General features: G+C 58.4%; 1 protein-coding gene across 1 annotated transcript; it reads left to right on the top strand.

Annotated features, from left to right (window-relative positions):
- Positions 1-776: 776 nt before the first annotated feature.
- Positions 777-13,286, top strand: LPMP_356480 (ubiquitin-protein ligase, putative; the record flags this gene model as incomplete). The annotated part of the gene is made up of 1 exon (XM_010705274.1): positions 777-13,286. The coding sequence occupies one exon, from the start codon at positions 777-779 to the stop codon at positions 13,284-13,286; it is 12,510 nt and encodes a 4,169-aa protein (XP_010703576.1).
- Positions 13,287-13,864: the final 578 nt, after the last annotated feature.

Below are 13,864 nucleotides of genomic sequence, written 5' to 3'. Positions count from 1 at the left end.
ATACACTCAAGAGACGAGTAAAGAATTTCTGGACTGCTGCACTACGTGAACATCGTGTATGACGAGAGAGAGAGAGAGAAAAGCAAGGAAAAGGATATGATGGTGTGAAGCGTAAGAGGAATATCTCGTTGCTGCTGGTCCGCACAATTGCACACGAAACGAGGGGGCAAATTGAGAGCCGTCTCATTTTACCTCGTCCTTTTTTTTTCTCTTGTTTCTGGAGCAGAGGCCGGTGGCGCCCGCTGGCTTCTACTCTTTTTTTTTCACGATTGACGCGGAAACGGCTGCTTTGCTGAATGTCACCTCTCTATTGCTTCCAACCCCCCCTTTTTGTTGTCGTTGTTGTTGGACAGAGGTACTTGGAATGCAATCACATTGCCCTTCTGAAGAGAGGCGCACACTTGGCCCCTGCACCGGGAAGAAAAAAAGGTCTTTTAAGGCATTACACTTTCACACACACACACACGCTAACGCTCAAAAAGAAAAAAAAAGAGTTGTGCTTTTCGATCCTTTTGTTCGACATTTTCTGCGTATCCTCAGAACAGTGGAGAGAATTATAGATGAGTGCTGCGTGGGCTCTGTCCTCTGATTCGACTGCACGTCCTCATCTTGCGCATCTGTTTTTTTTCTCTTGAAGAGGAGCTGTGTCAGCTGAAGGGTCTGTGCATCTATTGGGCATTCCTTTTTGTGTTTATACTCCTTCCTGTTACTCCGGTTGGCGATTTCTCTCAGCGCGCATTTCAGGTGCCACAATCATCCCCAAGAGAAGCGGTGTAATGATCTCCGGAAGTCATGCCGATGATTGGGGGCTGCTAAGTGTGGCAGATATCATTGACAGCGTTGTCGCCACCGACGATCACGAAGCTGATGTATTGACTGACGTTTCCTCTATGACTTCTGATGAGGCTAGCGTGCCAAGTTTTCTTTTGGAGGCACCACTGGTGCCAAGTCTGCAGCGCAGCCTTCTTTCTGGTGTGAAGAGGCGCCTTTACGCCCACTCCACGCGCATCGAGCGTGTGTTTGAACTTCGTTTTAGGAAAGTCAAACTTTCCTTAGTGTCGTCGACGAAAATTCGCGATCGATTGAGTGAAGCCATTGAGTCGATGGGGGCTTACCTACCCGCACAAGATGAACACACAAGTCTGCTAAGCACCATCGCACTACTCGGTGCCGTCACAGATTGTGACGAAAAGGGGGTATACTCATCAGTGCTGCTCGACAGTGTCGCACATGTGAACTGGGATCTTGCTTCATCGCAATCGTGTATGGAGCTCTTTCGCATTGTCGAAGCACACGCCAGGGAGGATGAGTTGAATGATCAATTGCGCATGGCTGTCGCGCGTACGAAGCTCGGTTTGGCGCTGCGCAGCGGTCGCCTGTCCTTGTTACTGAAGTGCTTAGTGGCTCCTTCCGCTCTTCGTACTCTAGACCCTGCCGTGTTTCCGGCCAAGACATCGTCGCAGTGCGTCAGCGTCTCGACGGCGACGATGTCTGATTTTCTTGTGAAAACCCTTGTGCTGCCCGCTCAGTTCCAGCCGAAGGATTCGTTGCAATGCTCGGCGCACGGCCGTACTTTTCTCCTTCTGGGTGACACGCACGTTGCTCGCTACGAAGCCTTGGGAACGATGGGCACTCGCCTCATGCAGCGCAGCGTGCAGCAGCTTCCAGGACTGCGCGGGGATGTTGTTTTATACCCCAGCGAAGGTGTCGCTCTGTGCATTCGAGCTCTCGGGCGAGATGAGCACTTCTGGCACTTTTCTGTTCACCGAGAAGGTCCTGATGAGGAGTGTCATGGCCGTCTAGCGTTGCGCACAACTGGCCTCTCGCTGGCGGAGGTGCGCTTCCGCTTCTGTGTAGCGGAGAGGAATGCGCTATGCTGTCTTGTTTCCTCTCATCCCCTGCAGCGCACACGCGGCTGTCTCTACGTGGGTGAGATCTCTCTGGATGCACTCCTCGGCACTGCGGGGACGATGGAGTTTGCCCCTCTTTTGCGCAGCCCATCCTTCAATGCGGCGTTGCATCGTCGCGCTGCTTTCCACTTCACCAAGTCCGTTTTCGTCTCAGCGGGGCGTGTGACTCTCAAAGATAAATTTCACCCGTTCTGCATTGAGATGTGGGTGTTTCCGCGCAGCGTGGCAAAAGACCAGATTTTCTTTTCCATCGGTGACAAGAGTGTGGATGAGGTACTTCTCGGGCTGGAGCCTGTCGGCGACGGGGTTCGGTGGCGCGGTGGTGCTCGCACACCGCGCTTGGGATCGTCTTTTGCAATGTACAACTCTGCCGGCAAGCTCTCCGTGCTGGAACGCTGGTGGCATGTCGCTCTCAACTTCAATGGAGCGGCGTGGGAGCTGTGGCTCGATCACGAGCTGGTCAGTCGGCAGCCAGCTCTTGTTTCACCCAATGCCATCGCCCACGCCAAGTGTGTCGTGGGCAAGAGTTTTATTGGGTTCGCAGCAGAGGTGCGCGTTTGGCAGCACACCCGCACCGCCGCGGAGCTCGCGCGAGACGCGCGGCGTCCGCTGTTTGGCAACGAGGACGGCCTCTGTGCGTACTTCCCACTCAACGAAGGATACGGTAATGTGATCATGGACTACACAGCGCACCACGAGCACGCTCTCTTACCCTACGGAGAGCCATACTGGTGCGCGGTGGATTCGTTTCCAGTTCTGGAGGATTCCCTTGACAGCCGGCAGGTGCTTGATTTTGTGCCACAGGCCTGGATCGAGGAGGCAGATGAGGTGTTCTTCGCGGCATCGCAGGAGTCGTACACCATCGCCGGCGTGCGCTCTGATCACACACTGTGCGTGTTCGACTACGCTCGTGATCGGCGGTGTCTTGTAGCGCAGCGCAGCGTCGAGCTGCCGCTCTCTTGGTGTGTAAAAGGCGTCTCTGCGGACCTCGCACGCAAGTCTCTGTGTTGCTGCGCGGTTGCGACGCCCTTGAGCGGTGCAACCGCTGCTGCTACCACCACCAGCGCAGTGCCGCAGGTGCTTCTGTGGGAGATGTGGGCGTATGCGGGCCACAGCGAAGCAGCTCCATACGCACCGTACACGACTGCGTGGCAGTGCGGAAAAGCGGTTCTAGAGCGCAGCACCGCACACGCCCAGCGGATTCTGAGGGCCGTGCAGTACCTGACGGATCAATCTGCCTGGGCCGCAGTAGTTCCACCTTTTGTACTCGACCCCGACGATGCGGTGCTAACCCTACTGCTTCGGGTGGCCCAGCAGGCGTCCTCGGTACCGACTTCACAGCGCGACTTCGATCTGGTGCACCAGACCTGTACTCTGCTTCAGGTGAACCTACTCGCTCGGCTGTATAGCTCACCGGTTGACTTCGCTCTTCGCGTAGGTGGATGCTACGACTCAGTGGATCAGCTGTTGCGGGCAGTGACAGATGGCGAGGAGACGGATGGCTCTGTGATGTCCTTGGAGACATCGCAGCTGCGCGAATCCGTCATACTGTTTGCACTTCGCTGCAGTTGTTTGTACGCTCCGTCTTCCTTGGCACTCCTTCGATCCTGTTGCCAGTGTTTCCTGAAAGGGGGCAGCCGGCTGCTGTTCCTAGAGGAACAATCAGGCAAGCCCCGAGGGTCTGCGGCAGAGACGGTTTACTGCTGCTTGCTGACGCTCTACAGCTCTCTGCATACGTGCTGCGACCTGCTCTCCTCACAGCCCGCCAGCCAGTTGTCCTCTCTATTTTCTGCCCTGTATCAGGAGGCCATGTACCAAGTGAACCGCTCGCTGCGCGTGAAGAGCGTCGACGGCCTGCTGCGGACAAGCCACTGCTTGGAAGTTTTGGCGGAGGTGCTGCTGTCGGGCTGTGGCATGGACGGGAATGCGGAGCGGCTGGAGACGTTGCAGTGCGCATACAGCACCGCGCTCCTGCGTTGCTGCGAAAAAATGATTGACGCAGTGTCGACGGCGTTGCGCCAGCTTCCCGACGCGGAGGCTACGTTTCTCAAGTGCCTGCAGCTCAGCCCAATAGGAGCGCTGCTTGCCTCGTTCGCTGTGTCCCTGCCACTGCTCCCGACATCCGCCCTCGCTGCTTGTTCGGCGTCGCTTCAAAGGTGCCGAGAATCCCTCCTCATGCTCATTGACCGCTTTGCCGGTGAAGAGGCGAAACGCTGGGCCTCGCGTCTGTGCGTTGCTCTCACCTACTCGCTAGCCCAGCTAGGATGCACGTTGCTCAACCCCCTCCCCTCCTCGCATGACGTAGTGTCAGCGTCGGTGGCGGCGGCTTCTACAGCCTGGGGTGGGTTGCAAGCAGCTTCGGCGTCGCCTAGACCGTCGTACATGAGTGTGCTGTGTAACGGTCAGCGCCGGCTGAACACAGAGCGTGACGTCCTCATCAAGAATCTTCAAGGTGGCGTTGGCATACTCAGTCGAGTGTTTGAGGAGCTGCAGATGAGGGACGTCTCAGCCTTGCGTATAGTACGTGATGAACAGCTGCGCGAAGCTGAGCGACAGTTAATGGCTGCCTTTTGTGCACTGCTGCTGCCGACGCAGGCGCTACGTGAGGCCACACCCGAGAGCCTTCTCCCTGCTTTCCAGCTGGTACTCAAATTGCGGCCGTGGTGCCTGTCAAAGCGGCAGGAGTCGAAGGAGTACGTGGCAAAGATGCGGGAGCGTGCTGTGTTTCTGGCGTTGTTCGAGCCGATCATCGAGGTGGGAGACGACGAGGTCGACGCAGGACAGGTGGGAGGGACTCTTTCCTCTTCCTCATCGAGGACTCGCGCCTGCAGCACCCCTAGCCCGCATGCTGCACAAGCGACCCAGCGGCAGCGGTGGCGGCGGCTCTTCAAGAACTGGAAGGCGATGCGGCAACTAAAGGCGCTCATGTCGTCACGCGAGGAAGTGGCGGACCTGAATGTCGGCGCTGAGATCATTGCTTGTTTCCAAAGTGAGGTGAGCACGTCAGAGATGAAGGACGCCGTGGCGTGGCGATCGAAAAAGGCGCAGTATCGTCTTGTTGGCCTTCAGCTTCTGTGGCAGCTCACTGAGGAAGCGCGGCACAGTGCACTACTGGCGCGTGTGTTGCACCCTGTGATCGCACGGACCCTGTGCGGCTGGCACTACGCTGACGGCGTCGACGGATGCTCGATGGAGCAGCACACTCGACTGCAAGGCGCCTTTTTCTTACTGCTTGAGGCGGCTATGAAGGCGTACCAGGAAGTGGTGAAGCAGAGGCAGCCGTGGGTACTTCTATTGGCAGCCCTTTTTTCTTGCCCCTTTCGCCGCACGGATCTTCGCAAGCTGCGAGCCACCAGCGCCTCCGCCGAGGTAATGCGCCGTCTCTGGACCTTAGACGGGTCCCCAGAGCTGCTGTATGAGCGAGTGAACGGCTCTTTGCCGTGGGCACTGCGGTCCATGAAGCTCTCTTCGGCTGGGTGCGCCTCCACCATCACTGTCGGGGCTGCTGGTCTGACGCTGCATTCCTCCGGCGGCCGCGGCAGCTGCGTCGCTCCATGCAGCTGGATAAAGTCGGTACGCAAGGAAGCCGCGTCGTACTACTACGAGGTTCATGTGGTGGATCTCTACCAGGGCGGGTACGTGAGTGTTGGTTTAGGGCCAGCGGACTACACTCTCTCGCAGATGCCAGGCTGGGACGCAGACTCGTTCGCGTACGATGGACTTGAAGGAGCCGTGTACACCAACCGCAATGTGCGTGCGATCGGCTCCACCTTCGGCATGGGTGACGTTGTTGGCTGCGGTTGGGACCGCGAGACGGGTGACATTTTCTGGACCCGAAACGGCAAGTCTGTCTACTCCGTCAAGGCCATGGTGACATCGGAGCAGCTCAGCCCACTCATAGGCATGAAGGGAAAAGGCTGTGTGCTCGTGAACTTTGGGGCGCGTCCATTTGTTTACCAGAGCGGGCCTGAAAAAGCTGCCCCAGGTGTGTTGCGCGTGGTGTCACCAGCGGAACTCGCTTCTGGTGCGCGCCACTTGGGTCCGCGTTTGGAGTTGGAAGTTTCGTGGGACGGATGGGATGCGTTTCGCCTCTTATCTATGCGCGCAGCGACGGTGATGTGTGAAGCTGCATCCCAGGTCGTCTTCATTGCACCCACTTCGATGTCAGAGCTTGCGGAAACGGTAGGGAGCTGCCTCGATGCCCTTGTGGGCGCCTTGGCTCCCTCGGCAGAGGTGCCCCTTTCACAACTGCCGCTTCCAGCCCGGTATGTGACGACTTTACTCGGTCATCTGACACTGCTGTGCAAACTTCTCCGGGGCGTGCCAGAAGATGTCATTGCCCGTTACACCAGCCGCATTGCAGCGCTGCTTGCGAAGATGGTGACGCAGTGGCTCTTGACCACTTCACGTGTCGTTCTCTTCAGCGCGGAGGAGAGCGAGGCGGTGACGGCGCTTCTGATGGCGTGGTACTACACTATGTATCTAACACCGCCGACAGTTGCTCTCGCTGCCGCTCCGGCAGTTGATCCAAGAAAGGAGGATGCGGCGAGTGCCAAAACACCGACCTCGTGTGCGGCGCGCGCCGGGCCGTCCAGTGCTGCAACTGCCTCGCCAACTCCTCCCTCGCTGCCGAACTTTCTTCACGTGCTCCTTCATCTGGCAAGTTGCATCATTACCACTGGCGACACCTGCATGTCTGCCTCCGAGACTCGACATATGCTGGAAGGCAACGCACCCGTGAGCATGATAACTTCCTGCGACACGGCACACTGGCTCGCATTGTCGCTGCTGCAACACCTCAACAACGACCACGACGAGCGTAGCCATCACGCCTGGCAAACGGCGTTACAGTCGTGGCTTCAGTACACGCTGAGCGCTGGCCTGCAGATTCCTAAAGGCGATCAGGGAAAAGGTGGAGGCGGCAAAACCAGCATGCGTGATATTGTGCTCAGCCTCGCCATTCTTGGTGGTATGCCCAGGCTGGCTGTGCCGGGTGATATTGTTATGGCACATCTCGACGCGCACACCATCGCTCCCGTGCTACTCCTGCAAGCCTCGTGGTCGGAGGAGATGTGTGAAGTTCTGGAGGTGCAAGCAGGCGACGCGTCAAAGACGGGGGCAGCAACAACCATGCAGTCCACTATGACTACGCGCGTCATCAAGAGGCTCCCCCTGCGCTTTGTGCACGCCACCCTGCGCGGGGACGAGCCTCCCAATGACACCTTTCCAATCAAGGGAGACACGGCCCACCTAGAGCTCGCCAAGGCGGTGACGCAGCTGGCGCAAGCGTGGTTTCTAGCGGTGACGTCAGCGACGCGGTCGAGTGAAGATGTGTGTCTTGTCGCTCAGTTATCCTGTGTACTGCTTCGCTGCGTGGAACGCCACGTCGTGTCGGTGCCGCCAGAGCTGATTGACTCTCTCTCGATGCTGACTGAGATGGCCGACGATGTCACGTCTAACGTGGATCAGGTTCGGCTAGAGCTCGTGTTGAGCTTGTGGGGTCTGCTCCAGTGCCGACAGCGTCGCGGGCTTCCCCGAAACACGCTCAGCGCGATTCGGACAGACCGTGGAAATTGGGTTGGCAGCGGCGAAAAGGAGCGGCTGGGGTCACGAGGGAACGCAAGGCGCAGCCACATGTGGGTTGGCAACAGCGTCGCTTCCCCTACGCTCCCTTCTTCGTCGATGCGGCTGCGGACCTTTGCAGCTCTCGACCCTGTTCTCCACTGCCCTCTGCTAGGCCAAGCCCACGACGATCCTGATATAACCTACGAGGATGAGGATGACGAGGGTAGTGAGGCGGCGGAGGAGGAGGACGACTCGGAGCTCGGCACACGCTCCCCGTACCCCCCGCAGGGGTTGGATGGCATCGACGAGGAGGAAGGCATTGGCGATGAAGACGCAGGGCCGCCCCGGCTTTCCATCACCGCCTTCACTCAGATGGGGTCTCGACTTTCGGCGTCCTCTACGCCAGATGCTCTATTTGTGCCAGCCGAGCGAGAGATGTTCGACACGATTCACTTCAATGGGGGGTGCGTGCGCCTGGTGGCGGCTGCTCCAGTGGGACTGAGTTTCACGGTGGATCTTGCACTGCGCATGACAAACATCGAGCGACATCAAATTCTCTTTGCACAGATGCTGCGCGGCGGCTCTGCTGCGACAGCGCTGGAAATGGTGGCCCGCATTACGAAGGGTAATTTGGAGTTTGGGTGGCTTCCCTGTCTACCTGGCGGCGAATCGGAGCTCGACCCCGCCGACCCAGCAACCATTTGCACCTTCGCCTTGTCTGAAGCCGACCTCAGCAGGTGGATTCACGTGACCTTTGTGCAATCTGGCACTACCCTCTCTCTTTTCCGTGGTGGGCTGCTGCTCGACACCCGGTCGATGAAGACTGGCGGCGGCTCTCTTTTGCAGGAGGAGCTGCGACTCGGTGGCATTCCTCAGCAACTCAGCTCCAGCGCCTTCGTCGGCGACATCAAGAACTTTCGGGTCTACGAACTCGCCTTGCGGCCGGCTATGGTGGACCAGCTGCGGCGCCTGAACTCGTCCTTGTCGTTGTTTTTGGAGTCGCACGTAGCGCTGCTGCTGAAGACGACACGAACCGGCGTCGAGAACGCGGCGAAAGCTCTCGCAGCTGTTGTGCTGGACATCTGGACGGAGGGGGACGTGGGCTACTTTGACAAGTCCGAAGAGGCAGCCGTTTGCCACAGCCAGGTCCACGAGGCGTTCGCGCAGGAACTGGACTTCGGTAGCGAGTCGGAGGAGACTGACCTTCGCGTGCTTAGTGAGCCGCTGCCATCACAGCAGCCTGTACTGTGGTACAGGAAGCGTTCCCAGTCTCGTGAGCAGCTGCTCAGCATTTGCTCAAGCTGCCATCGCCAACTGGCAGCTTTCTACAGTGCTCACATATTGGCTCATGCACTGTGTCGCGTGGTAAAGTCCTCTGAGGGCTTGTCTGAGTCGGATCAGCACATCATGCATGCCCTCAAAGATGACGTCTGCGTAGCACGGCTGGCACACTGGGCTGTGTCGACATCGGGCAAGAATATGACGACACTGCTAGATGAGATGTGGGCGTCTCTGTGTCGCGTGAGCCGCGGCCGTACCGAGAATGCTGCGAAAGTGAAGGCAATGTGGGATATGGGGAATGCGTTACTGACGGAGTTGCTCCGCATTGCTCAGCGGTCGCCGCACACTCGCATATTTGAATCGGCTCACCCTCAGCGGCCGTTTGCCTCGAATGTGTACAGGGTGCAGATGCCAGGCCAGCGCTCCTACGCTGTGTTCTTGGATGAGCGTAGCGTGGCCAGCTGGAGAATTGTAACCGTCTCTGCTGACCGAACGCTGGGATCGATGCTATCCGAGTTCTGCAGCACAGCGCTCTCCTCGTTTGAGGTGTGCTTGCCGCAGTTCTTCCTGGCAGTGCGATCGGCAGCGGAGTCATTCAACTGGGGCCATCGTATCGCTGTCGTTCACGATTACCAACCGCAGCTGCGGGCGATGCGTCTCTTTCAAAGCGCACTCTCCGCCTTTCTCACACTTGACTCTCCGGCCAGCTCGGCAGTGGCGTGCGTTTGGTCGGTGGAGTGTCTCAAGGCTCTGCAGACCGTGGCGCAGCGTAATACTAGTAAAACGCGACTTCTTGCTTTCTCTTGCCTCAACCACCTGCTCTTGTTCAGTCAGCGCTTCCGTACAACCCCACCACCGCTGTCGTTGCCGTTGCTCCTGCACGACGTTCGCCGCATGGCACTGCGCCACTACCGCCGCCGTCTCCCTACGCAGCGTGTGCTCGGCCGCTTTATTCAGATGAGCATGGAGACCTACGTTATGCAGCGGGATGTAGACCAGTGCTGGGAGGCCGCGCGAACGCCGCGAGTGCAGGAGGGCGCCCAGTCAAACAAAGGTTCTGGTGCGCTTGATAGGACCACCGCCCAGAGTGCACCACCGCTGACGGACGCCAGCGTAGAGGAAAGCGGGGCCACTACGGATTTTCTGCGTCACCGACAAGAGCAGCTGCAGCTGTACCGTCAGCGAGACACTGCCGCCGACCGGGTGAGCATTCAGAAGGTTTGCAACCCGCAGTCTCTCTCGCTCGAATGGAACAGCGACGGGGTGTGCATTCTGCGGAGTGAGGGCACTGGTGGTTCGGTGGTGGCTGGAGTGCCTCTCACTGCAGGTCGATGGTACTACGAACTGCGAATCGGCGGGACGGGCGACCTTTCAGTTGGTGTGCTGCCTATCCCATTCACTGCTTTTGGTGGCCAGGAGACACCGTTGCCGCCGACAAGCGCTGCAATGCAGGAGCGTGAGCCGGTCACTTTCAATGGCTGCACTGGTACGTTTCACTCGGCGGAGCAGCAACAACAGTTCTCTTTACCGCCGAGCTCGCGAAGCGCACCGCTGTGGTTCAGCAGGGACTATCTGGGTATCGTCATTGACATACCAGAGCAGCGGTGCACGATCCTCGTGAATGGGGTCCAGGCGGTGAGCTTTACCTTTGGACCAGAGGCTGCCTCCATCGAAGGCGCCGCTGTTGCGAACCCCTCCTCATTTCCTTCGACGGCATTCGCGATCGACAGCAGCGACGAGGAGATGGATCCTTCCAGCGTAGCGGAGGAGCGTCCCGAGGGTGGTGGCACCGCCCACAGCAGTCATCGACACCCCAGGCACCGCGCGCTTGCGCGCAGCTCCGCACCAGTTGCCTACTACCCGTATGTGTCGATGAGGCAGGCGGACTCGGTGTCACTCAATTTCGGGGCGGCCTACTTCGAGCACGAGGTACCGTCCGGCTGTTTGCCGTTGGACCCAGCTAACCTCTCCCTGGGCACGATGTTCCCATACAACCAGATGCGCTCACTGCAGGACATTGCTGCTCACCTTCTCACTGGTGGCCGCTATCCCCTGCCGCCATTTTATTACGAGGAGGCGGACCCATTTGCCGGTTGCACGGAGCGGGTGGGCCCGGCGCACGTGTCAGTGCAGGCCTCTGCGAACGTGCAGGTGGACATGGAAGACGTGAAGAACACGGGACTTGATTTCGAGACTGTGACGGGGGACTGCGCAGTAGGGGCCGGTGCGTGGTACTTTGAGGTGACCTTGAAGACCCAGGGTCTGATGCAGATCGGGTGGATGCAGAGGGGCGAGGCGCCTCACGGCAACGGCCACGGGGTTGGAGACTCCTCTACGTCCTGGTCGGTTGACCTGTTTCGGCGTGTCATGTGGCATCTCGGTGTACCGGAACTGGTGAGCATGCCGCGGCGGTGGGCTACCGGCGATGTGGTGGGCTGTGCAGTGGACATGACCCACGGCGAGCTGAGTTTTTTCCTGAACGGCCGTCCCATCACCGGCACATCCGCCCTCGAGTCCGAGTCGCCGCTGACGGAGACGTGCACCTTTCACGATGTCCCACAGGGGCTCTATTACGTCCCGGCGGTGTCACTCCGCTCTGGTGGTGCTGTGAGCTTCAACTTCGGCTCCTTGCCGTTCAAATACAAGCCGGAGGGCTTCAATCCCCTTGGGGTGCCGGATTCGTGGAATGAGCGGATGGACACGTTCTATAACAACGCCTCGGCAGCGAGTACGCAGCAGCGCATGGCAGCGATGCAGGAAGCGTGGCGAGTGCTCCGCGGCGTTCACCCCACAATGGGCGGTAGTGTGACTACGGCGGTGAGTGTCGGCAGAGCTTCTCCTGCTCCGCGTATTCTCGCCACTGCACCGATAGAAACAGCACGGTTGTGGTCCATGGATGCGTTTGAGAAGAACTTGCTTCCATATCGTCTCGTCGTCCACGCCATCGACAACTTCTCAAGCGACGTCACGCAGTCGTTCACGAAGAACGCCGAGGAGGAGCTGGCACACTATCTCGCCACCTTCGCGTACCCTGACCATGGCAGCGGCGGGGTCAGCGCTGCTACGGTAGCGGAGCGCTCGTGGGGCATATTCAAGGTGCTGCGAGCCGTCAGCAAAGTTGTCAACGCCCTTCTTCCATTTTTGGCTCTCAACACAGCTCACCCGACACTCATGACGCTTTTGTTTTTATCGCTGCGCACGCTGCTATTCCGCTCTGTGCGGCGGAAGCTTGTTGAGAGCTTGCTCAGCGTATCCTCAGTGCGCTCAGAGCAGTACCGCATCTGCATTAACCGTGCCAAGGCGCACACGGAGAGGCAGTCGATCAAGTCTTCGGTGTTTGGTCAAACCTTCGCCCTGCTAGGCTCCCACTCGTCACGCGTTTTTCAGACCCACCAGCGTTTCTGGAGCACTGTTTTCCTTGGCGAGGGTGCCGAGGACGCGGGCGGTCCTTTTCGCGAGCACCTGAGCGAGATGTGCCGCGAGCTCATGTCCGGCCGTCTGCCGTTCTTTGTGCCCACCGCAAATCACGTGCATAACACTGGAAGCCACCGTGAGGCGTACGTGCCGGCCGCTTCTGCCTGTTCCTCCTACGACCTGGAGGCATTTGTATTCATTGGTAAGCTAGTCGGTGGTGCGCTGCGGAGCGAGGACCCGCTCGATTTGTTTCTTCCGCCACTAGTGTGGCGCTACCTGTGCGCCTACCCCATCACGGAGACAGAGGTGGAGCAAGTCGATGCGATCTGTGTGCAGTGCATTCGCGAGTTCCGCACCCTCAGTGCTGCATCCACGCCTGTGGCACTGACAGACGGGGATGAGGCAGGGGGCACCGAAACGGAGCTCTTCGAAGACGTCTTCGGTGATGAGTTCTTCGTAACGCAGCTGAGCGACCACTCGACAAAGGAGCTGATTGAGGGAGGGGCGCAGACGCGAGTGACGCTGGCACGCAGCAACGAGTATGCCGAGGCGTTGCTGCAGGCGCGGCTCCACGAGTTTGACCTGCAGCTGCACAGGATGCGAGAAGGACTGTTGTCGGTGGTGCCGGAGGTGGCCGTGCTGCTCTTGACTCCGGAGGAGTTGGAGCTGCGCGTGTGTGGGCAGGCGGACTATACGCCAGAGGAGCTGCGTAAGGGGGCGTCTTACGAAGGCTTGACAAGTGAGGATCGACGTGTGCAGTTGTTATGGAAGGCGCTCGAAGAGGCCACGCCGCTACAGCGGCGACTTTTTCTCCGTTTTGTGTCGGGACGCGATCGGATGCCAGTGAAGCTACGTATTCTGCCCCTTACCACGCAGGCCGATGCCGACACGATTCTTCCACGTGCGGCGACGTGCTTCTTCGCTATTGAGGTGCCAGACTACAGCACGCTAGAGGTGATGAAGCGGAAACTCTACTACAGTATCGAGAACTGTGCTGATATGGACACTGACTTCAATGCCCGAGCTGTGGACGAGGACGAGGGTCCACAGCTCTCCGTTGCCCTCGAGGATGGCCAGCAGGACATCAACATGCTACCCAACTCCGAGGAGGAATGACAGGGGGCATCGAATGTGGGTCACTTTGTATGTGCCTCCTTCTTTCTCCCTTCAGCGACTACGAAGATGTGTGAGAGAGAGAGGGTGCAAAGAGGACAGCGAAGGATAAAGAGGTGACGGGATTTACTCTAGTGCAGCCATACTTGTCTTCACATGGGCTTCTCACTTGTCCTCGCTTTTCTTCCCCATTTCTCTCCCCCTGTGTGCCCATTACACTTTGTTACCGTTTTTCTGTTGTTATTTTCTCGAGGAACAGCGCTGTTATACGAGCGTGAAGTTCTCGTGTTCCCTTGGTTTGTACGTGTGTTGCGATGTTTACTAGCGACAGTGAACAGGGTCTGCAGATGGCTTCCTCTGGGATAGCCGTTTTCGATGCTGCCAGCATGGCTATCAATCGCCGTTGCCGTCGTACTCTCACCTCGTCTCTTGGAGAGTCAGCGGGTCACAACCTTCGTTTGTGCGCTTCCCTTTCGCTTCTTTTTTTTCCCCATTGCTATTTTCGAGATGGAATGACACGCTAAAGTGCCATCGACCGCACTGCTCGCAAGTTTATTCTTTCTCCCCCGCCCGGGTCTGAC

The sequence above is a fragment of the Leishmania panamensis genome (assembly GCF_000755165.1).
Source record: "Leishmania panamensis strain MHOM/PA/94/PSC-1 chromosome 35 sequence".
Lineage (NCBI taxonomy): Eukaryota > Euglenozoa > Kinetoplastea > Trypanosomatida > Trypanosomatidae > Leishmania > Leishmania panamensis.
The sequence above is the reverse complement of the archived record's forward strand: the minus strand, read 5'-3'. Positions and strand labels throughout refer to the sequence as shown.